The 21,863-nt window shown below is 38.1% G+C and overlaps 2 protein-coding genes across 5 annotated transcripts; one reads left to right on the plus strand and one right to left on the minus strand.

Moving 5' to 3' along the window:
- The first annotated feature begins 802 nt into the window (after positions 1-802).
- Positions 803-12,176, plus strand: neto2b (neuropilin (NRP) and tolloid (TLL)-like 2b). Of its 4 annotated transcripts, none has more exons than XM_036150644.1 (12): positions 803-1,179; positions 2,301-2,310; positions 2,414-2,572; positions 4,023-4,271; positions 4,365-4,412; positions 4,531-4,658; positions 6,417-6,518; positions 7,188-7,314; positions 9,181-9,294; positions 10,071-10,201; positions 11,435-11,527; positions 11,630-12,176. In XM_036150644.1, the coding sequence occupies exons 1-12, from the start codon at positions 1,174-1,176 to the stop codon at positions 12,080-12,082; spliced, it is 1,620 nt and encodes a 539-aa protein (XP_036006537.1). In that variant the 5' UTR covers positions 803-1,173; the 3' UTR covers positions 12,083-12,176. The 4 variants fall into 4 exon arrangements, with proteins under 4 accessions (XP_036006537.1, XP_036006534.1, XP_036006540.1 ...); XM_036150641.1 differs by having other exon boundaries at positions 804-1,179; positions 2,254-2,310; XM_036150636.1 differs by lacking the exon at positions 803-1,179 and having other exon boundaries at positions 2,223-2,310.
- Positions 12,177-12,455: 279 nt separating this feature from the next.
- On the minus strand, positions 12,456-21,215 carry si:dkey-30c15.2 (uncharacterized protein LOC558938 homolog). Its single transcript, XM_036150650.1, has 12 exons — positions 20,795-21,215; positions 20,660-20,703; positions 19,748-19,811; positions 18,851-18,982; positions 18,047-18,148; positions 17,900-17,949; positions 17,694-17,819; positions 17,512-17,557; positions 17,327-17,398; positions 17,045-17,198; positions 16,842-16,921; positions 12,456-15,832 (listed from the first exon to the last, which is right to left on the minus strand). Exons 1-12 carry the CDS (start codon positions 20,846-20,848, stop codon positions 15,686-15,688), a joined length of 1,071 nt encoding a protein of 356 aa, XP_036006543.1. The 5' UTR covers positions 20,849-21,215; the 3' UTR covers positions 12,456-15,685.
- Positions 21,216-21,863: the final 648 nt, after the last annotated feature.

Here is a 21,863-nt window from a genome sequence, read left to right on the forward strand (position 1 = left end):
TTAAAGCCGGTTGAGGGATATTAAAAGAGTTAATCGGCATCCCTTGCAGCTGATGCACTATACAGCAATGTTTGTGTCCAACTGTGTGTACACAAGTTAGATCTTAATGTGGATTTTCTTTTTTTTTTTATCTATGATGGGGCAAAATTATACAGTTAAAGTCAGTTACATATAGATTTGAATTCCCTGCTTTTTGCCTGAATCATTGTGTAAGTTTTTCTATTTTTTTTCATGAATCTTCTCGACTCACAGTGCTGCCTCTGCCTGCCCCTTGGGTTCTGCCCTCCTTGAACCACACCTTGATATTTCCTTTAGTCTAAATGTGACAATTCATGTCTTCTTTGAGATAAACTGGAAGATATCGGCAAAACCTGTACCTACAGTTTCAGCTGAGGATGTTTAAATACCCTTGGATTTTCATTGCGATTAACTTGTAGAAAAATGATTCAATAAAAAAAATAAAAAAATAAAATAAAGCTCCAAAATCTGTCCAGGATCATTTGAACGTAAAATACTTTTCTTTGCGGTTAGCTGTCAGTAGATGTCCACAGCTCTATTAAAAGTTTTTATTCCCCCAGAAACAGCTATTTATTTGCTTTTAAATTTAGAATAAAGTGAAATTGCTTTCTGAAAGCTCATTCAGACTCAACTAATTAATTGTAAAAAAAGAAAAAAGAAAAAAAAGGGAATTCCCAGTTTAAATCGTCACTAATCCAAGCAGGACATGGCAGGGTTATCAAAGAACTCATAACTCTGCCATGATGAGGCACATGCGCAATCATCAGTTCCCTCATCCAGCGCCAACTGAGCTCAGTCTTATAACCTCCTGCATCTGCAGAGGGATCATCAGTTCATCAGTTTATAGGAGAGGAGGAAGCTGAGCTTTGTGGAAGCTCCCTGTTTACCCTGGAAAACTGTCCTGTAATGGAATACTGACGATGAATCCAAAGTTTTTGCCACGCTTTTTTCACCTAAAGCCTTATTCTTCTGATCAGAGAGTTTAGGATAAAAAGTGGATCGTGAAAACCAGCAATGTCACCATGTGCTAATCCGAAAGCGCAGACTTAAAAGGGGATGTGTGGGACGCGCAGTTGGTAGAGTTTGAAAATAGAAATAAAAATAATAATTAAAAATACAAAAAAAAACAGGAGGACGGAGTCCAGCTAAATATGCATGCAGGTGAGTGAGATCAATCTTTGTTATGCTTTTTTGTTTGAGTCAAATTGGTGGATTAAATTAATCCAACAACTTTGTCTTTAGAAATATATGTTGTCCACAAACCTATACTTTTCATTTGCGATTTAAATCCACTGGTTACAAGACATCTAGTTTAAGCTTCTTGGATTTATTTTTTTCATTCATTTGTCACAATCCCACTGGAGCGTTTAGTGCTGTTTGATTGCTTTGAAAAGAAAAAGACAGAATTTATTTTTATCAAGTGTTGAGATGTTTTTTTTTTTTTTTTTTCCTCTGTGAAGATCTGAAACTGAGCTAAAACAATATATTTTCCCTGCATTCTATTGTAAACAGTGTAAAGACAGTTTAGCTTGTTTAGCTTATTTAATTAATATGGGATTGGCATTTTCTTTCTATTAATATTTGTAATCCTATTGTATATTTAAGATGTCCAACTCATGGTAGCATCGGAGGAACTGTTCATATCAACGCACAAGAAAACTGAAGCGAACCACACACAACACACTATATAAACATGCTAGATGTGCGCCATCTTTTTATTGAAAGTCAAAAGAGGTTTAAAACATATGATATAAAAACTAAATTGCAGGTTTGTGCACGTTAAAAGTGAAATGAAACCATGTCACTTTGGTAAAAACATTCATAGAGGTCCCCAGGAAAAACTTGTCTATTTAAGATGCTATTTATCATAAATGGCACGTGGTTTCTCTGTTTACTATGAGACACCCCTGCGTTGAATCAAGTCAGGCAGATTGTCAACAGTTCTGCCTGTCATTTAAGCGCTGAAGCAGAAAATAAAAAAATAGGCACATGGATGTTGCGCAAACATAGAACTGCAAAAGCAACCAGATGGTAGGAGCAGCATGGTCTTACGCTCTTAGCGATACTTTGAACTCTTTACCTCCAGCCTCTTATATACATCAAGAGATTCTCCTAGATCCACCGAGATCTCAAACATGGGCAAGCAAATCCTGCTAAGCTCTCTCTATCCTTCTCTTATTCCTTGATTGTACCCCTCCTCGCTGTGGCATCATTTACTGATGACTTCTCGTACAGTCTGGATATTCCTCCTATTCACCGAAGAGGGATTTTGTCTTGCACAGAAGATTAAAGGTAATTTCTTTATCTTCCCGTTGACTTTTATCCTCTTTAACGTAAGGACTATACAAATGTTTGCACATTCTCAACTGATTAAAGTGTTTCACACCATTTGTAGATGGAGGTGCAGGATCTAGAGGAGGCAGAATCAGTGAGCAGTCGCGGAACAATCGACACTGTGGAACGTGGGTTCGAAGACCAGACGGTGGAAGCTTCAGCTCCCCAGACTACCCAAATACGTACCCTCCAAACAAGGAGTGCCTTTATGTACTGGAAGGTAACCAGCATGAAAAAAAAAAACACACTCCCAGAAAAAGCTGTTTATTAGTTATTTTGTGAAATACAGCAGATTTTTAGGACTCCTCCGTTGTTAAAATTGCAAGTTTTGGAAGGCGAAAAAATGGACCATCTTATGTCATTTCAAAACATTGTACACTTTAAACATAACTTATTTCTGGAACAAATACAACATTCTTGAGTCGACGCATGCATAACTTATCTTGAATCTCAATAACCTAATATAAAGATCATTTGCTGAGCGCTTCCTCAGGCGGAGCAACGCGGCTTTCGTCTTAGCTGTGGAACAGTGGACTAGATCTTTACCTTCACAGAATCTCTGAAGGGATCATGAGAGTATGCTTCTCCAGGCTGCATGTGTTTGGTGGATATGGAGAAGACTTGTAACCGTGCTCCCTGGGGGGGTGCTGCCCTGGTCTGTTGTAGACTTAGACTTAGACTTAGACTTAGACAAACTTTATTGTCATTTTGTAAGCACAGAGTGCGTTTAGAACGAAATTCTGTTTGCATACAGCTTAAGAATTTCAGTGAATTGCAGTGGATTTCAGAATAAAGTAACTTTGCAGGTTAAAGTTACAGGATAAAGCGCAGCAGTGATTTCACAGTACAGCAATTTCACAGTACAGCAATTAAAATGTAAACAATGCAGGACTCATGCGATTCAGAGTCCAGTTTTAGCTTCAGCAGTTCAACAGTCTGATGGCAGCAGGGAAAAAGCTTTTACAGAACCTGGTAGACCTGCAGCGAATGCTGCAAAACCTCTTCCCAGAAGGTAGCAGGGAGAACAGTCCAGTACAGCTTTTTTATAGTGAAAAAAGAAAAGATTTCGGTTTACCGGTCCATCTACTCTCCAACCCTCACCTACCGTCATGAGGAATAGATCATGACCGAAAGAATGAGATCCCAGAACTTCCTCAAAAACGTAGCGGGGCTCTGCCTTAGATATAGGGTGAGGAGCTTTGTTATCTGGGGGGAGCTTAAAGTAGAGCCGCGTCCTCTCTGTATCGAAAGGAATTTGGATCAGGGTGCCAGCTGGATGCCTTCCTTTGGGGGTTTTCTGGGAAGACCCAAACCTCACTGTAGGGAACATGTGTCCCTTCTGGGCTGGGAATGTCTAGGTGTCCCCAGAATGAGCTGAAGGATGTAACTGGGGAGAGGGATGTCAAGGCTTCTCTCCTAGGCCTGTTGCCCCCACAACCCAGTCTCAGATAAGCGGTAGATGATGGATGGATGGATGGATGGATGAATGGATGGATGGATGGATGGATAGAAATCAAATGTTAGGTTTGGTTATATCTACCCCAGCAAGAAAGCCAGAGTAGCTTTCTACCAGTTTTGATTATTCTTCAATGCACTGTTTTTATAGCAGTGCTACATCCCGGAATGAGGTTTGTTTCAGTGGAAGTGACGAACCGCTTATGTTTCCACAGCCCTGCCCCGTCAGAGGATAGAGCTGCTCTTCAACAAATTATTCCAAATTGAAGCGTCTTTTGAGTGCCGGTTTGACCACATCGAGGTGAGGGATGGCCCCTTCAGCTTCTCACCGCTCATCAACCGTTACTGCGGCACAGCCAGCCCTGGCCTTATCCACTCCAGCGGGCGCTTCATGTGGATCCGGTTCTACAGTGATGAAGAGCTCGAGGGGAAAGGGTTCCAGGTCCATTACAAATTTACTGCAGGTGAAGGAAGTTCGTAAAGTTGGTTTGGTTATTTCTACAAGCCTGTTTTTATAGCAGCTTTAGTTAAAAAAACTGTACTAATTTTCTGCAAAGATCCTGAATTTCATCTACACGTGGGAGGACTTTTAAACCCCATCCCAGGTAGGACAGCCTCAAGTCACTCCTCCTTAGCCCAAACAGTCAATCAGTGTCCTAAAAAAGGATCACATCTGCTTCTCTCTTTTTATGCTTGGTTATTTTTTGCCTGTCTGTGGTTCAGATTGTCAGTTTGAGCTAACTGGGCTGGACGGCATGATCCGCTCCAGTCAAGTTGACGAGGAGAACAAAGTGAAGCCGGACCAGGCGGTGGACTGCATCTGGACTATACAAGCCCCAGTGAAGAATAGGGTATGGAATGGGACTTTTTAAGTTTATGCTTCGATCAATCATATCCTAAATAAGTATTTCTTCTAAACATACAGTGCCTTGCAAAAGCATTTATCCCCCTTGGCATTTTGCATGTTTTTCTTTTCTTTTTTTCTTTTTGCCTCACAATGGGTATCTAATATGAATTGTTTGAGAGCTTGCACCATTTCCTTCACAGAACATGCCTACAACAAATGCTTTTTTTTTTACTATGATGCAGACAGCAAATAGAACAAAATAGCAGAACATTTCAGCAGGAATAACTGATCGAGTGTTAGGTTTAGCAGTATGCTTAGGGTCGTTGTCCTGCTCGGAGGGGAATCTCTGTCCCTGTCTCAGATCACAGTTGGACTTTTGCTCATGTATATCCCTGTAATAACCACCCTCCATCTTTCCCTCAACTTGGACCAGTTTCCCAGTCCCTGCTGCTGAAAAACGTACCCATAGTGTGATGCTACCACCATATTCACTGGTGAGGATGGCTCAAACTATATATTCTTATTTTTAACAACAGGTAATGGCTCTTTTCTGGCCATTCTTTCATTCATTTCAAACCCAGCTCTAAGGGGTACTTATTGTGGTCCTATTGACAAATCCTTGAGTCTGTGCTGTGGAGCTTGGCAAGTCCTTCAGGGTTACCTTTGGTCTCTGTGATGCCTCTCTGATTAATACCCTCGTTATCCAGTCTGTGAGTTTTGGTGGGCAGCCATTTCTTGGCAGCTTTGATGTGGTACCACGTGCTTTCCATTTGAAGATGATTTGATTTGAGGATTTGATGGTGGTCCTGGGGAACATCAAAGATTTTCATATTTTTTTATAAGCCCACCCTGACTTGTACTTCTCAACAACTTCATCCCTGACTTGTTTGAAGAGCTCTTTAGTCTTCATGGTGGGATCAGTCTCGTTTACCCTCCACTTCTGTCACACACAAACAACTGCGGTCCCAGCGCTGCCCAGGCAAAACGAAGCTGTGCTTTACTTTTTATTCATTTATACCAACAGGAGTAGAATAGGGTGGAGCCTGGCAGTGAGAAATAGCGGTGGTGGCAGGGGAAAAGAAGCTAAGGAGATGTAACGCCATCAGTTTTGTGTTGTCCTGCTGTTTCTCTGGAGTCCGGAGGAGTGGCAGGATATGGATACAACGTCTCCGCATTAGTCTGTTTCACCACTGTCTTCTTGCTGCCACTGGTTAGACCGGAGTGGTAATGCGTTTTTTTCCTCAACGTCTCCAACGTCACATAAGTCATTGCGGCTGTTTCACATAAATAGCCCCAGCTAATGGAAACACGAAAACCCAAAAACCCCAGACTTTGGTTTACCCCGGGAAACCAAGGCCTGGGGCTTTAAATCTTGGGGCTTTTAATAGAAAAGGGGGTCATGTTTCTTATTTCACTTCACCATCATAAAGATTTAAAAACATTTAAAGCACCGGCTGGAATGCTCTAAAAAGTCGAGGGAGGTGAATACTTTTGCAAGGCACTCTATATGAATAGGGAAAACACTATACAAACAAACTTGTGTAGGGGAGATCAGAATGGGATTTGTCTGGAACAAAATTACAAAACTATGAGATTATGAGTTTCCAGCCACTTCCTTTCATCCTTTATTCTAGTATTCCCTTTTGCTAGAATGAAAGGATTTTACATGTTGAGATGCCATACCTATGATAAGCTTAAACTGTAGAAATCCAGGAGGTTATATTATTCCCACATATGTTCCACTTTCTTCAATTTCTTCCAGATTTACCTGAAATTCATGGAGTATCAGATGGAAAACTCAAATGAATGTAAGAAGAATTTTGTGGCTGTTTATGATGGCAGTAGTGCCATTGAGGACCTTAAGGTAATACATTATCTAACATTTTAGCATATTCTAAGTTAGTTGCACCAGTCAATTAGCCAGAGACTGGGATCGGGAATTTTTTTCTTGACTTGGTTAGATCACTAATTGGTTGAATTCTGAAAAAAAATATTTGTTTCCCTTCTATTCATTAATAGAATACTGAGAAATCCCACCACCTTCAGTGTTTAAGTACATCAACACTGAATTAAATGTTATGCACTTTTTTAGCTCATAAAAAAATTGTTGTCTAGATGCATAAATAAGAATAATCTTGTAATTCCTTAATTTTATGTTTTTCTCTCTGGATTCAAAACTTTATCAAGTAACCTTTGCCATTTGTCTGTTAAATTGCTTCAAAACATTTTTGATTTGGTTAAAATTGGAATCAGTAGGCCAGATCTCACGGAAAACCATAAATACGTATTGGCCAGGAAAGGTGTGATAGGTGCATCTCAAACTTTTGTGCAAACTGTATGATAATAACTCATTAATGTGCCTCCGCATTGCATCAGTTTGTCATTCTGAGTTTCTTTCATGTCTTCTATTTCTTTCCTTGCCATAAAATGTATACCTGACACATGATTAAGGAGCAGCTGGCCTATAATCCCTAGCCTCAATGGGGCCACACATTCACAGCTATCAATGAACGTGGTGTGTGGTTTCTTGCAGGCCAAGTTTTGTAGTACAGTTGCTAATGATATCATGCTGGAGACTGGTTTTGGAGTGGTGAGGATGTGGGCGGACGAGACGAGCCGTCTCAGCCGTTTCAGGATGCTGTTCACAGTTTTCGCTGACCGTGAGTTTCTCCTTCATCTGTGTCTTTCTTTCCATTTCTTCTGTTTTTCTACTCAGTGTGAAGAGCAGCGACCAGTTCAATGTAATGTTCAGCGATATCATAATTAGATTTGTAACACTGCACTAGTAATTCACATACAATAATGTGAGAACTGTGGGACACCCTTTGACCACCTGTGTGCTTTTATAATGTATTTGGACATATGGATATTTAGTATCAACTGACTATTGCCAAATGTTATTAATTTTACAAAATATTTTAAAACAGAAGAAAAGCCATTTTAACACCTTAAGCAAAGTGTAATAACAAAAAGGAGCAATAAGCAAAATTTTATTGTTTTAGATAGAAAGAACTAAAAAATAGTTTTGTGAAGAACTAACGGTATCTTTTTAGATGGACTATAGTGAAACGTCACACACCATCCCTCTGTGTTGTTCGCCATTCCCTTGTTAACATGAGCCGGGCCGGCCGTACGTGCACGTGAACAGCTGCCACGCAGGGTTTACCCACTCCCTGCCCAGAAAATGCCACTGCCAGGCACAGAATGGCAGAGAGCATGCCTATCAGATCAAAATATTCTCTTGCTATCAGCTTTATTACAGTTATTTTTACTTCTTCAGCAGACATGTTCCTCTGATAGGCAATGCTGTTTTCCTGTGTATTTATCCTTTGCAATAGGCTGATACGAGCCTATTGCAAATGTGTGAGAAGAAGGGAAATGGGTTCCAGGTGCTGGAGCGTGGTAGAGAAAGTGTGGCTTGATATACATCTTGTTTTGGTCTACAGATCGTGCTCAAGCTCCACCTAGTGGTGAAAAATCGCTTATTGCTCCTTTAAAGTATAAATTAGGAAACACTCACATTTATTCCTACTTAAAATTTTTAAAAATTGTGTGCTCCTTACTGGTAAAGCGAGGGGGAACACAATGCTGAGATGGAAAAAGCTGTCTGAAGCCTACAGATAGGAGCTGGTAAGGGTGATACCAAGCTCTAAAGATTTGAAATCAGCCAATTATTCCTTAACTTAACTCTTTAAGAAAATGATGAATGCCAGCCTAAGTTTGCAAGAGTGAACACAGACAAAAACCTGGACTTCAAGAATAATGTTCTTTGGACGGATTAATCTAAAATTTCACAATTTAGATTGTAGAACAGGGGACCTGTTTGGAAAAAAATTAAAAAGAAAAAATGGATTTCAGGAAAGGAACCTAAGAACAACTGTGGAGCGTAGGAAGTGTCATCGTTTGTTGATGCTTTGCAGCAGCAAGACGTGGCCAGCTCTCCCTTATAGAACCCACCACAAATTCTACCGTTCATTCAAGGGTGCTTTTTTGTACATATTTTTTGTAGAATATGTACAAAAAATTTAAGATGAAGCAGAAGTGAATCCTGACACATGACAATGACCCAAAATAATCCAGTAATTTCACCAAGGACAAGCCTAGAATTAGGTAATGGAAAGAATTGTACATGCAAAAAAAAAAAAAAAAAAAAAAAAAAAAAAAAAAAAAAAAAAAAAAAAAAAAAAAAAAAAAAAAACCTCAACATAACAAAAAAACCTCAACATAACAAATGAGGAGCAGAACAAACTTTCCACAGACCGATGTCAGAAAGGTAGGGAGTGGTGTTGCTCACAATATATATCAGAATATCTTTTTTGTAAATCAGTTTAAATCAGTTTCTATTTCAGAAATAAATTTAAAAAAGATTCAAAAGCAATATGTGAGCCTTTATTTTGAAAGAAAGGAATATTAAACGGGGTGTTCTATGTTTCCCACATGGCTCTGTATCAGTACACCTGAATAAACTGTCTATGACTGGCTTGTCTGCATACTTCCTGAACAATGCCGCTGTTGTTATGTTTTAGCTCCCTGTATTGGCAGTGCATTCTTTTGCCACAGCAACATGTGCATCAACAACTCGCTGGTGTGCAACGGCGTACAAAACTGTGTCTTCCCCTGGGACGAAAACAACTGCCAAGGTACCCCAGTTCTGCCAAAACACTCCTAGGAACATTCTTTGCGCTGTTTTACATGGATTGGTGTCATGTTGTGCAACGCTTTGAGTGCACGTGCCTGTGTCTGATCTGTCTTTTTGAGCCTTAGCAAAGATCTCTGGCTGTAATTCCATGCAGTACTTGCACCGAGATGCCAGAGTTGTATGGATATTTTTACTCTGAATCCACAAAACAATAACTACTGGGAATGCTCTACTAAAATCTCTCTCTACATGAAACTCAGAAGGTTATCATCTTGACCTGTTTTCATCTCAAAGGCAGTAAAGACTTTCTTGGTCAGATGGTCATGGTAAAAATAAAGTATACCCTCAGTCAATTCTGGGGTTTTAAGATTACCAGGTTTGAAAGCTATTAGTCTAGCCAAATGTATACAAAACCACTCAGCGCAGATTACAGCATATCAGTCTTTATTCAATAAAGAAAGATTCAAAGTGGAAAGGGTGGATAAAAACTAGTCAAACTCTCAACAAAAAAAAAATAAAAAATCTTGATACAAAAAAAAAATATGTTGAAACCTTAGAATTTTTACTTTCTTTTTGCCATGAGAGTACGTGGAGCACTTTAGTATATAGATTTCCTTAGAATTTCTGCTTTATTTTTTAGTTAAGGCTTCAAATTGCTACTGGCAAGCAGGTATAAATAAACCGACATGTGGCAACAAGTTAATCGCTAAAGTATAGAGCTTCTGGTGTTTTGTTCTCATCTTTATCTTTATAAATTTCTTCATGTCTATATTCCAGAGACAAAGAACAAAGCTGCTTTTCTTCAAATCACAAAGACTCAGGGAACAATCATCTGCATTTCTACAGGGGTAGTGATGTTACTCCTGATTTTCTCCATAATGGTGCAAGTCAAACAGCCACGTAAAAAGGTAATCAAACCGGCAAGGCTACTTCAACTGGTTGCGGTTGGGGTAGTGGATGGGCGCTGCAATCGAACCAATGACCTTCTGATTGAAACCTACTCTTTTTACTGTCAATCAATTCTTCACAAGATGAAAACATACAGTCTCTAATCTTCCAAAGAGTGGATATATCTGCATATTTATGCAAAGATCAGGATGTACAATGCTAAAACAACAGCAATCTAATAGTTATGCCTCAGACTACACGGTCCAGTTGTAAGTTTTATAGTGAAGTTCAAAACACTCCTATTAAGCGTTGTAGCAAATGACACTTACACACCCGAAGATATGTCAAGACCACAAACAGATAATATAACAAGACCAGGACTCTGAGGGAGGTGAAGCAGAAGGCGAGTGGAGACCAAGACCTGAACAAAAACCAAAGGCAAACTGCTTTTTAAAACCATTGTTGTAATTGTGATACTATAGCTGTTGCTGAAAACATTTTAATATAGATATTTTTTAAATCTACCAGCTCATTACATAACCTGTAACTGGATACCAGGCTAATTGTTTGCTGAATAAGTTAGGCACACCAGGCCTAACTTATTCAGTTACCTGCACAAATGCAATGTATGTATGTAAGCAGACCCTCAACTATGTGACACTAGTCTGATAAATCTAATACGACGGTAACAGGCCAAACTGACAAACTGGACCCCAGATAAATGATAAAATAATTAGCACAACCTGATGGCAGAGTGAGAAGATAAGATAAGATAAGATAAGATAAGATAAGATAGGCTTTATTGATCTCACATTGGAGAAATTCACTTGCCACATCGGCTCAGTAGTCAATAATCAGAAGAAGGTGCCAAAAGTAGGACAAGGTGCATCGGTTATATACAGTGTGTCCTCGTTTATACAGTGGATCACAAAAAGAAGTAAAAAAGAAAAATAAGAATAAAAATACAAAATAGAAATAAGGCAGAGAACATTCACGGTGACTTATATACATATGTATTGACATATATTCAGAGAAGCCGGAAAGGGCTTCTCTCAGAGTTATTTCGGAGGACTTGACCCACTTCCCATGTTTTATTTCTGTTTGTAGTACAGGCAGAAAAAAATGAAAAACCACAAATGCGCACTGATTGCTTTTGTCTCCTTATTCCAGGTGTACAGGTGACAGTGTGAACATCTACAAAGTAAAATGTTGAATCTGTTTATGTGTGAATTCTTTTTGATCGTATTTTCAAGGTAGTGATACGTAAGAAAAAACTGTTCCAACATCCTCACCTCCAGAAGATGTTCGACCCCCAGCACTACGAGTTGTTTTCTATCAGAGACAAGGTTAACTTTACAACTTCAATCAACTAACAGCCTACACAACATTCCTTTTACCTATCTAAACATGAAAAGAACATGCTTGATCTTTTTAATTTTCATTTTTAGGAGATGTCTGGAGACTTGAGGGGTCTTTCAGAAGAACTCCTGTCCCTGCAGGCTCTGAGGAGATCTTCATCTGGATCTCGCTGCGTTCATGAACATCACTGTGGTTCACAGGCTTCTGTCAACTCCATCAAAGCCAGTCACGCTCCATATGTATTGGGCAAGGGATCCTTGGAGCTACCCCCTTTCAGACGGGACAGTCAGACCGCCGCGCCTCCTTTCAGGGACGTGAACAGCAGTTTGCGGAAGAAGAGCTGGCCCAATGTAAAACAGAGCCGAATGCAGAGCCACCTGGCCATGGTTGATCGAGCGCTTTGGCGGCAGGATAGAGTTATGGAAGAAGATGAGGAGGAAGAGGAGGAAGAGGGGAGGTATGATCTGTATGTAAGAAGAGCAGGAAGCCGAAGGGGAAGATATGACATGGCTCAGCAAAGATCTCAGTCCATGGACTTTTAGCGTAGGAAGCCGAGGTCAGCACATTACAGATTACACTATTTGGGAGCAGTTACTGTATGTACGGATGTGAATAAAATACAGGGATAAAAGCAGATTCTCCTACGTCTGCCATTTTTACTTTCCCTTTTTTGTGTTAAGGTTACAGCACATTGTCTTGCTAAAGGGCATGGCGTCGGGAACTTAAAGGACTGTCAGATTGTCTTTGAAACTGAAACAGTCAGTCGCCGTTTTTGGTATATATGATATGTCTGTCTGTCCAGGGGTACAGTACAGAGAGGCACCATGAGGCAGTTTTGCCAGAGATAATTTTTTATTTTTGTTTTCCTAATTTGCATTCTCTATCATGGGAACAGGGCCCCTCTGTGGTACGCACACAGTGTAAGTACTGTTAGAACATGATGCTGTATGCTGGGAGCCTAATGAAGCTGAGGTTGGTATCTGATTTGGGAATTATGATTTGGTTTTGAATCAAAGCACTTTTTCTGTGGTGTTTTTAAGAGTATTTATTGCATTCGACATGGCGTTTCACTTCGTTTTCAATATAGGTCAACTGCAAGGGGATTGTTAACGCTAGACATTATTTAAAACGCAATTTAAGATTTTGTGAAAGCACAGAACAGAGTCATTTCTGTGCTCTCTCGGGGTCGGGTTCACCTTAAAGTGGCCCAAGCGTGAAAACTACACCATATATAAAGCAGTGAAACCTAGACAAAATTATTCTACAGCGATTATACTTTACAGCGATATACTTTAAAGCAGGCCTTGTGATTAGTAAAACCTCTAGTCTATATGTGAAACATTGGGGTCAAAGTTTTCACATATTAAGATGGGTTCTATTTATCTTTTTGTGAACAATGGATTTAGGTTACACAAAACGTTTCAAGATAAAGTCTAAATTCAATGGAAAAGTTTACTCAGGTTTTGTTTGATCTATTAATGTGTCAATTCAAATAAATTAGAAATATGCTACAAAGTAGATTAACGAGAAATCCCATCTTGCCTTTGATTATGACCCAGCTGGATTTTCCCAGGAGGGAGGAGTATTTTGATCCGATTTCTTTAACAGATGTGTCTTTCAGGTATGATAGATGGAATTTCCCCTATGAAAGTAATCGGCTTAGTGCTGTGTTATATATCCCACTGGCAAGTAGATCTTTACAAAACGCTATAAACCTTTGTTAACTATTCCACAATTTACCATAGATACATCATGAGTTGATACTGCCCGACTCATGAGAAAAGGTCGTTTAGCAATATATCAGGGATAATCCAAAAGCCAGTAGCTGTGAATATACAAGAATAGAGAAGTGTTATTATCTTGTTCTTTATTGTTTATATGACCTTTCTGGGATTTTTCTCATCTGGTACTTAAATGCAGATATGCCACTGCATTTAAGAAAACCTGAGGAGTTTTTAGCTGGCAAATTTCAAATCTGTCAGTTATCCATCTTTAGCAAATTTACCTGGTGGAAAATTAATGAAGAAAAATTGACAGGACCTTTTCGCCTGTGCAAAGCTGATCTATATTGAACAGGGGTTTGAACCTTTGGGCTGCTATGCCCTAAAATCACCAGTGCTGTGCAGATGTTTGCCAACATTCATCTTACAAAGGAAAAATGATAAAAAATGTCCTTTTCTCATACCACAGAGAGCAAAACATGATCTATTAGACACTTTGGAAGTAAGTGTCAGTTTTTGTTCAACAGCCCATTTAATTTATCTATTTACTGTTATTTAGACAGGTACTCTCATTGAGACTGGTGGTCTCATTTACAATAGAGACCTGTAACACAGACATCAGTCCCATAAAATATCAACACAATAATCATAAAAACATTATTGGGAATGAATAGGTGTCATATCAATGTTACATTTGTGAAACTAGATCAACAGGTGCATGAGATACAACTTTTACAGCAGGAAAATGACACAACAATTTTGATCTGTGATGAGATCACTTTTATTCTCGATGGACAGTTCCTTTTGTCAGTGAATTTATTGTTTGAGAAACACTTTAGAGTATTTCTTTTTTGGTCTGAAATAATAGTGGACAAAGTAAAGAAAAGTGTGGTATTGTGCTATTGTCCGGAGGAACTTCACATACCATGGGGCATTATCTTTGAAGATGTCATGAACAAACATGTAGAAGTGCTTCTTCAGGAGTTTAAGCTGATCACTTAGAAAAGCTCTTTACTTTTTCGCATTGGGGTAAACAATGTCCTCGACATGAGCATGAAGACAGACCTTTACTTGGGAAAGTGAGTGCCGATTAAAAAATAAATAAATGTTTTTTTAAATGTCAGCAGTGATATTTAAGACATTCATACTCATAAAGAGCACATACAATGAGAAAATATGTTGAGTCACACAACCTTTTGTGAAAGATGATCATTTGTTTTAGACACTGTTGTATTTGCTGGTAACACATTCATGTTTACTAGGCAGCAAAGCTGCAAATGATTGATGTCCATAAAACATGGATGTACCTTTATTACTCAGCATGCACACACCCATTAGTTGCAAGTCATGAAAGCATTACTGTAGCTTCTTTCTAACTTTGATACTGGCAATAAGTGCCAAAAGAACGTTTGTCATGGTGCCTTATGTATAATATTGAGAAGAAGATGAAGGCCTTAGAAGAAAAAAATTGGGAGATTCTTTCACGTGAGCAGGTAAGTGATCTTGTCCATGCGCAGTTTTTAAAAAAGTGACTTGTGCATTTATTACCTACATTTCCAGAAAAATCGTCCACTCTACCTTTATGAAAGTGGCTGGTTAGTCTATATGTAATTTTCATCCCCCATTGCTTGAATTAAGCATGGACAGATCCTTAGAAAAAGTCAAAGGAAGACTATCCTCTTGAAGACTTGACAGTGAGTGCGTATTACACTTAGAGCAACACGTGTGTGAGTATGCCCCATGTGTGACCCTGCTATGTAAACATACACAGCTCCTTTTACGCGGTACGTTAAGATCTGTGGTCGCAGACGGTTGTGACAGAGCAGATACTGTGTTCCCTTTCAGTTCTGTAAAAACACAGCATTCCTCAGTGCCCTGACACCTACAGAGTCCAAACACTGAACTCACTGCCATAACTGATGACATAACATTGGCTATAAAAACACGTCCACCACAAGATTCACATAGTCTCTTTAACCTCTAAAGCAAAGGGAAACATAACAAGTCAGTTATAAAATGGATAATAATAGAAGCGTATTATCGATCAAAATGTGTTAAAAGAAAGATAGATACAGCAGCATGAGACGAACCACAAAATACTAAGGATGGTATCTACTTATTTTTTTATATATATCTTCAACAGTCAATACTGCTGTACACAAGCAGCAAATTAACGAATAGATAATAATTTATCCTGAATACATCTAGGCCTAAATTATAATCATATAAATATGACATTAATCCAAGGATGACACAATTCACAGCAGTTCAAATAAAAAAAACATTTTTTTTTTTAAATTTCAGTACACAAAGTCAGTATGTTTCAGTCTAGACAGCCATAGTGTCATAAAGTGTCCAGGTTGTCCTTCTGAGATCAGTGCAGCAAGTCATAGAATAACAATAGCTGTTAGTACAATTAGTGTGTCATCTTCGTAGAGATTCCTCAAAAAAGGCCCTGCGGTTATATCTCAGCAGGGGCGTGTTTTCCCCGAGCACAGCGTTTGTGAAGTTGGGTCGTCTCCAGGCATAAACCATACTGTTTAGGAATCCTTGGAGGGATATGGTGGCAGCCTGAAATCCCCCCCAAAAAACAGAATATTATAAAAACTAGAGCTTGAGTTGTTCTTTAAAGAGCAAATACCAGCATGAGACATAAAACAATAAATATTTAAAGTATAAAAGATGTAAAATCACAATCAGCCTTTCCATTGTTTTTCAAAGTAGATGGTGATTCTTCAAAAGGATTTTAACAACAAAACAACTTTTTAGCCAGATATCTCTTAAAAAAACAGGAATTGAGTGCCATAAATGGATGATGATATCTAATCTAATGCTAACGCTACTGATAGCCTAGGGGTCACATGGCAGACGTCCCCAATTTCCAGAGACAGTCCCAGTTTTAGATGACCTTAGGACTGATTGTGTGGACAGAAATGAAGTTTGCATAAATCCCCCTTCAAGGCTCACAGCAAAGTTTATGCTATTCTAGTGACACCTTGTAGGGAGAAACGTGCTGTAGCATCCCTGTGGAATTAGAGTAGTAATGCGATTCAGAGCCAAAGTGACGTCTGCTTGAATGCTCTCAGAGTATAAGTACGTTGAATTACAATTTTTACCAAAAGCAATCATTTGCTACTGTAGTGAATTACAAGCAGAGTTAACTCATGACAGCGCTTTTAAATCCTTCCATAGGTTGCTGTTTTGTTAAATCTCTGCTGCTCTCAGACAAGATTTCACCTGACCTCTTCCTCCACACTGGATAAATCCCTATATACATATTCACTTGATGAAATCCAATTAGAGTTGGATACTTTCCTACCACCACTTGTGTCTTAGTAGGAGGTTCTGCAATGCATCAAGACATTTGACACTCAAAACCCAATGTCAACACTCTTTAGCAACATTCAGTTCTTGGTGGCCTGTTTTTTTCCTCTCACTTTTTTTGGACATATTTCTTAAATTCAGTACTGGAAATATTTACAACTATTCAGAGTAAAAAAAATCCTGAACTCATTTGAAAAGTTGTGAAAAATGATATAACGTGGCATTTAGAAGCAGATCTTCACATTCTGGTACAAACCTGTATCACATAAAGTCCATATAGACTGCTCTGTTTAACGCTCTTCCGGATCGTGAGAGACATCAGAAGGAGGAGAAGAGCTGCAGGGGATTCAAGAATGAAACGTCAGTTTTCAAGTTCATTTACAGTTGAATGCTAGTTTTAAATGTGTGTGTGTGTGTGTGTGTGTGTGTGTGTGTGTGTGTGTGTGTGTTTGAAAGTACCTGGCAACCAGCAGAATACTATGACTAGAACGATGTTTCGTGCTGTAGAAAACACTGTTTTCAATTGCCTTCTTGAATGCCCATCTCCCTCCACCGGGAAGAGGCCATCATGCATGTACCTTTCGTACCACTTCCTGACTTTGCAATAAATGACCTGAAGATGAAATGTTTTGTTACAAACTCCTGAAACGGTTTCAGAACCAATATCTGCGTCTTTTGATAGTGTTTTATTTGAAATATATCAATGTTCATTTTGAAGTAATCAGACTGCTGATGACTCACAGAGCAAGACAACATCACTGTTACCGCTGTAATGACAAGGAAAACTCTGATGAAAGTATTGTGTTGGGCATCCTACAAAAAAAAAAAAAAAAATTAAACATTGTTAGCAAAAATGTGCATAACTTGTACGGAAGAGGTGGTAATGACAGGGTACAAAGTGTATAAAAGCAGATCAGGACACTGACCGCATCGGCACAAGGATCCTGCCAGAGATGCAAGAACAGAATACAGCTGCAGTAAAATACAAATGATAAAAAATAATAATTAAATATCACTGCAAAACAAATTCAAATTCATTAAGATGCTCCTTTTTTTTTTTAATTTTGGCCTTTCTAATAGGTTTAACTGTTTAGGGCTGCATGCTCACCTGTTGCAGTAAGAGCTGCCATCCTCAATGAGCCCATCTTGTGATACATCATTTGTTGGAACTAATGCGGCTAATTTTATCAACAGAGTGCATACGTAAGTGAAGTAAAATGCAAACGGGACCAACCTGTGATACAAGAGAGGTAAGATTGGTTGCTGCTAGCTTCTGGAATTTGTGGTATTTAGTTGGGAAGATGGCGGACTTACCAAACAAAGGCATACACGGGAATTTCTATGATGTTTCTGTCACACTGGCACTATAAATCAAGACAGGCAGAAAACGGAATACAATTACAAAGTCTTTACACATAAGGCATAAGTGTAAAGCAAAAATACTTTCTTTTATTGCCTCACATGTTCATCATCATCCGCAGCTCTTTCCCTCCACCCCTGGATAGCATTCTTCGACTTCCAGGCATAAACAACCACCAGCAAGAATGAAATTAAGTAAAACGTCTGGAAGACAAATGACAATCAAATGAGGACTCATTCACAATGCGGTAACTTAAATCATTAGAAGGAATGATTTAAAGTACATTTGATCAACTGTGCTTCATTGCATAACGTCTAAAGTAATAAAAGTTTACAGTTGGCTGGTGAGATCAGACAGTTTTATGATGGACTATCTTTATGATGCTTTTTGAGGATATTTTACTATTTCTGTGAACCTCCTCGCACTGTGACTTTCAGTGTAACTTCAACCCAGTGTAAACCATATCTCTAGACTGGATGGGAACAATATGCTGAGTCATGAGAGCATGTCGCCAATCCTTTGTTTTGAAACTTTGAGTTCAGCCGATGTAACATGAAGGGTTCGAAGTTCAGCGAGGAATGACAGAAGCACAAATTCTGCAAGTATAGCAAGCTATAATTATAAGCACTTTTTAGTCAGAATGTAACATGTGGAAATCCCACACAAACAAAAAAAGAAACATTTAAATAGCTTTTTAGTTTGATAATATTTCCTAGAATTAGTTTGAAAGCTAAATGGGTTGATAAAATCTATTTCGCTGTCTCTTTTTCTCCTTCCAACCCCAAGTGCACTAAAGCTTGTTTGTAGCCGATGCTCACACACGTTCTGCTGCAGGTTTCTTTCTGTTAAAAAGAATAAAAATCTGCCCGAAAATGATTGACTTTACTGAAAATGCAGTTCCTCACCAGTGACAGCGGCAGGAGGTATGGACAGGCGGTGACACTACTGTAAGGGTAAACTTTGTTCATGACACTGGTATACAACAGGACGACAGCAGCCAGCAGGTCTGCCAGAGCGAGCTGCACCAGGAGCTGCACCTGTGAAGTAACGCACATGAAATATGTTAACTTGCTGTGAAACCATGCGGGTCAGAAAGCTATCTTCACAAATGTGATAAGTCGTTCTGCGCCGGAAAATAGCGCCTTGCCAAAGCATTCCTGCTCCCTGGAATTTGTCTCAAATCTTATTCAAGTTACACCCACAACTGATAATTTGTTGAGATTTTTTTCAAAGATCGACCCAAAGGTGGTGAAAAATTGTGAAGTGAAAGGATGATGATGTTTTTTTATTCCTCTTTAACAAATAAAAGTTAGAAAAGGGCAGCTTGTATTCAGCTTCCCTGAGTCAGTACTAGAAACACCTTTCTCTGAAACTGTTGTATGTATTACTTTGGGATGGCTTATCACAATATGTATGTATGTATGTATGTATGTATGTATGTATGTATGTATGTATGTATGTATGTATGTATGTATGTATGTATCTATCTATCTATCTATCTATCTATCTATCTATCTATCTATCTATCTATCTATCTATCTATCTATCTATCTATCTATCTATCTATCTATCTATCTATCTATCTATCTATCTATCTATCTATCTATCTATCTATCTATCTATCTATTTATATATATATTGATATATATGCACAATACATTTAAATTTGTGGTTGTTACATGAGAAAATGTGAAAAGGTTCAAAAGATATAATCCTTTTGCAAGGCACTGTAGGTGTAGCAATAACACAGTATCACAAAAATTACCAACAATACACATGTCAGTTCAAGCTCCTGGACTCACCTGCCCTCTCAGATATCTCCATCTTACTGCCGAAACCAGCAAGACTGAACAACTCCCAGTTACACTGCAGATGTTGAAGAAATGGTGAGTTTAGGAGAAAATATTTTATTTGAATTTTGAACCAACAAAGAACAAACTCTAAGCTTGATTAAAAAACAAGTAAAACATGTGAAACAAGGCACTTATACCTTTAAGCTAAATAAAAAGGATGACACTGTTCAAATAAGAAAACAGAAACGGATCTGGTTTAATCTCTGATTGGTTAAATTTGCCAGCATATCAATTAAGAGAATTGTGCTTTGTTGCTTAGTTGTGTCAATATGGCAGTTAAAACCTTTTTTTAATTCCCTGCTTTGATAAATATTCTGAAAACATGGAGAAATTGTCAGCACTTGATCAATTTTGTGTTTAAACAAACTGATATGGGCAAACTCTCTTTCACAGTGGGTGACACCAAAAATGCGCCAAATTAAACTGTATCTTTCTGTCACATGACCTCTACTAAATCATACCAGTCAACAATATCAACAATATAAAAGCTGTAAAATCATAGCCCCTACTCTAGTTTAGGGGGTAATGAAAAAAACACAAAGTTCTTGGAACTCAAAACATTGACTTTGAAAAAAAAAAACTTTGCTGAGTGAAACTGGAAGAACCGAGCTACAACTCCAAGTTATGAAATTCACGCAGCTGCGTTATGTAAGCGCATTTCTGAAATAAAAAAAAGACAGGACGATTGCCTTTTGGAAACATGCTGCCCTGCAAGTTTGGCAAATGTGCAGAAGGGCATTAATGTACTGCAGACAAAAAAACGAAACAAAAAAAAAATAGCTATTCTTAAATAGTTATAATCATGTCTGTAAGATTTTATTCGGTTATATCCAAGCAAAATATGTTGAGTAATAACAATACCTGAAAGAGAGCAAGACTGTGTACAATACAGAGAGCGCATCAATCTGAAAAGCAAAATAAAAAGTACATTTGAATAATAGGCAGAGCGCCCTTGAGAAAAATACTGTATATTTCCAAAGATATCTTCTCAACTACCTGCTGTTTGTCCAATAAACCACTGAAATCCGTAGAATAATTCGATAATGCCATAGCTTACACTGAGTGCATCCGCTGCTATAAAATGTGTCTTCATCACAGTCCTTTGTGAAAGTGCTTTTACTTGTCACAGGGTAATTCTTTCTGAACACCTGGACTTTATCACATGGTGCTGTTTTGACTCCACCTGCTTTGAGTTTTTTTAAGTGAGAGCTGTAGTTGGTATGATGGCACTCCTTTCAAATGGGAATCCCCACACGGAAAACTCTTTCCTTCCAAAGATCGTACTGCTGAATTTCCTCTGGAATATTTGTTTTGACTTGCTCTGGTTATTCCAATTTCCCAAAAGTAAAATACGCATTTACCTGTATTTGTTTTTCTGCTATGTTATGTCTTAGGCAATTAAATCATATTTTAACAATTATAATATATCAGTATGATGGCTATGTATGCAAAACTTTTCCCTCTGGAAATAATTTCCCTCTGGGAATATTAAAGTATTTCTGATTCTGATATATATTTAGAAATATATAGTAATATATCATTGCATATATATTTGCTTTTACCATTGTAAATATGTAAAGGGTTTAGAAACGTAACAGACTGATCTTTTTCAAGCGTGCATTTTTATGAAGTTAGATTAATGTCAGTTTCACACAACTGGCAGTTCAGTTAACTGTTATAATATGTATGACATTACCATGTGGAAATTTCAGTAGATTTTGTGATACATTAATGAGCACATTTTTCATTATATATATATATATATATATATATATATATATATATATATATATATATATATATTAACCTGAATATGCTGTATTATCTATTAATAATTGTGCAGAATCCCCCCCCCCCCCCTTTCTGATGAGTTCTTTCTCTTCAGCTTTATAGTTTAACTTTAAAACTAGCTTTTTATTCATATTATTCAATCTAGTCTGCAAGTCTGGTGTCTTCTGTCTAGGTGTATTTGTGCCACTGTCACGCCTGAATATCCCCATCGTGGGACAAGAAAGGCATATATATATATATATATATATATATATATATATATATATATATATAT

This window comes from Fundulus heteroclitus, chromosome 2 (assembly GCF_011125445.2).
Source record: "Fundulus heteroclitus isolate FHET01 chromosome 2, MU-UCD_Fhet_4.1, whole genome shotgun sequence".
NCBI classification, from domain to species: domain Eukaryota; kingdom Metazoa; phylum Chordata; class Actinopteri; order Cyprinodontiformes; family Fundulidae; genus Fundulus; species Fundulus heteroclitus.

Coding starts and splice junctions, on each gene's coding strand:
- neto2b (XM_036150636.1), top strand. CDS start 2,238: ATGACTTCTCGTACAGTCTGGATATTCCTCCTATTCACCGAAGAGGGA. Junction 2,311..2,413: donor TCTTGCACAGAAGATTAAAG/GTAATTTCTTTA, acceptor CACCATTTGTAG/ATGGAGGTGCAGGATCTAGA. Junction 11,528..11,629: donor TGTTTTCTATCAGAGACAAG/GTTAACTTTACA, acceptor TTTCATTTTTAG/GAGATGTCTGGAGACTTGAG.
- si:dkey-30c15.2 (XM_036150650.1), bottom strand. CDS start 20,848: ATGGCATTATCGAATTATTCTACGGATTTCAGTGGTTTATTGGACAAA. Junction 18,149..18,850: donor ACCTCCTGCCGCTGTCACTG/GTGAGGAACTGC, acceptor TTTGTCTTCCAG/ACGTTTTACTTAATTTCATT. Junction 16,922..17,044: donor AGTATTCTGCTGGTTGCCAG/GTACTTTCAAAC, acceptor AATCCCCTGCAG/CTCTTCTCCTCCTTCTGATG.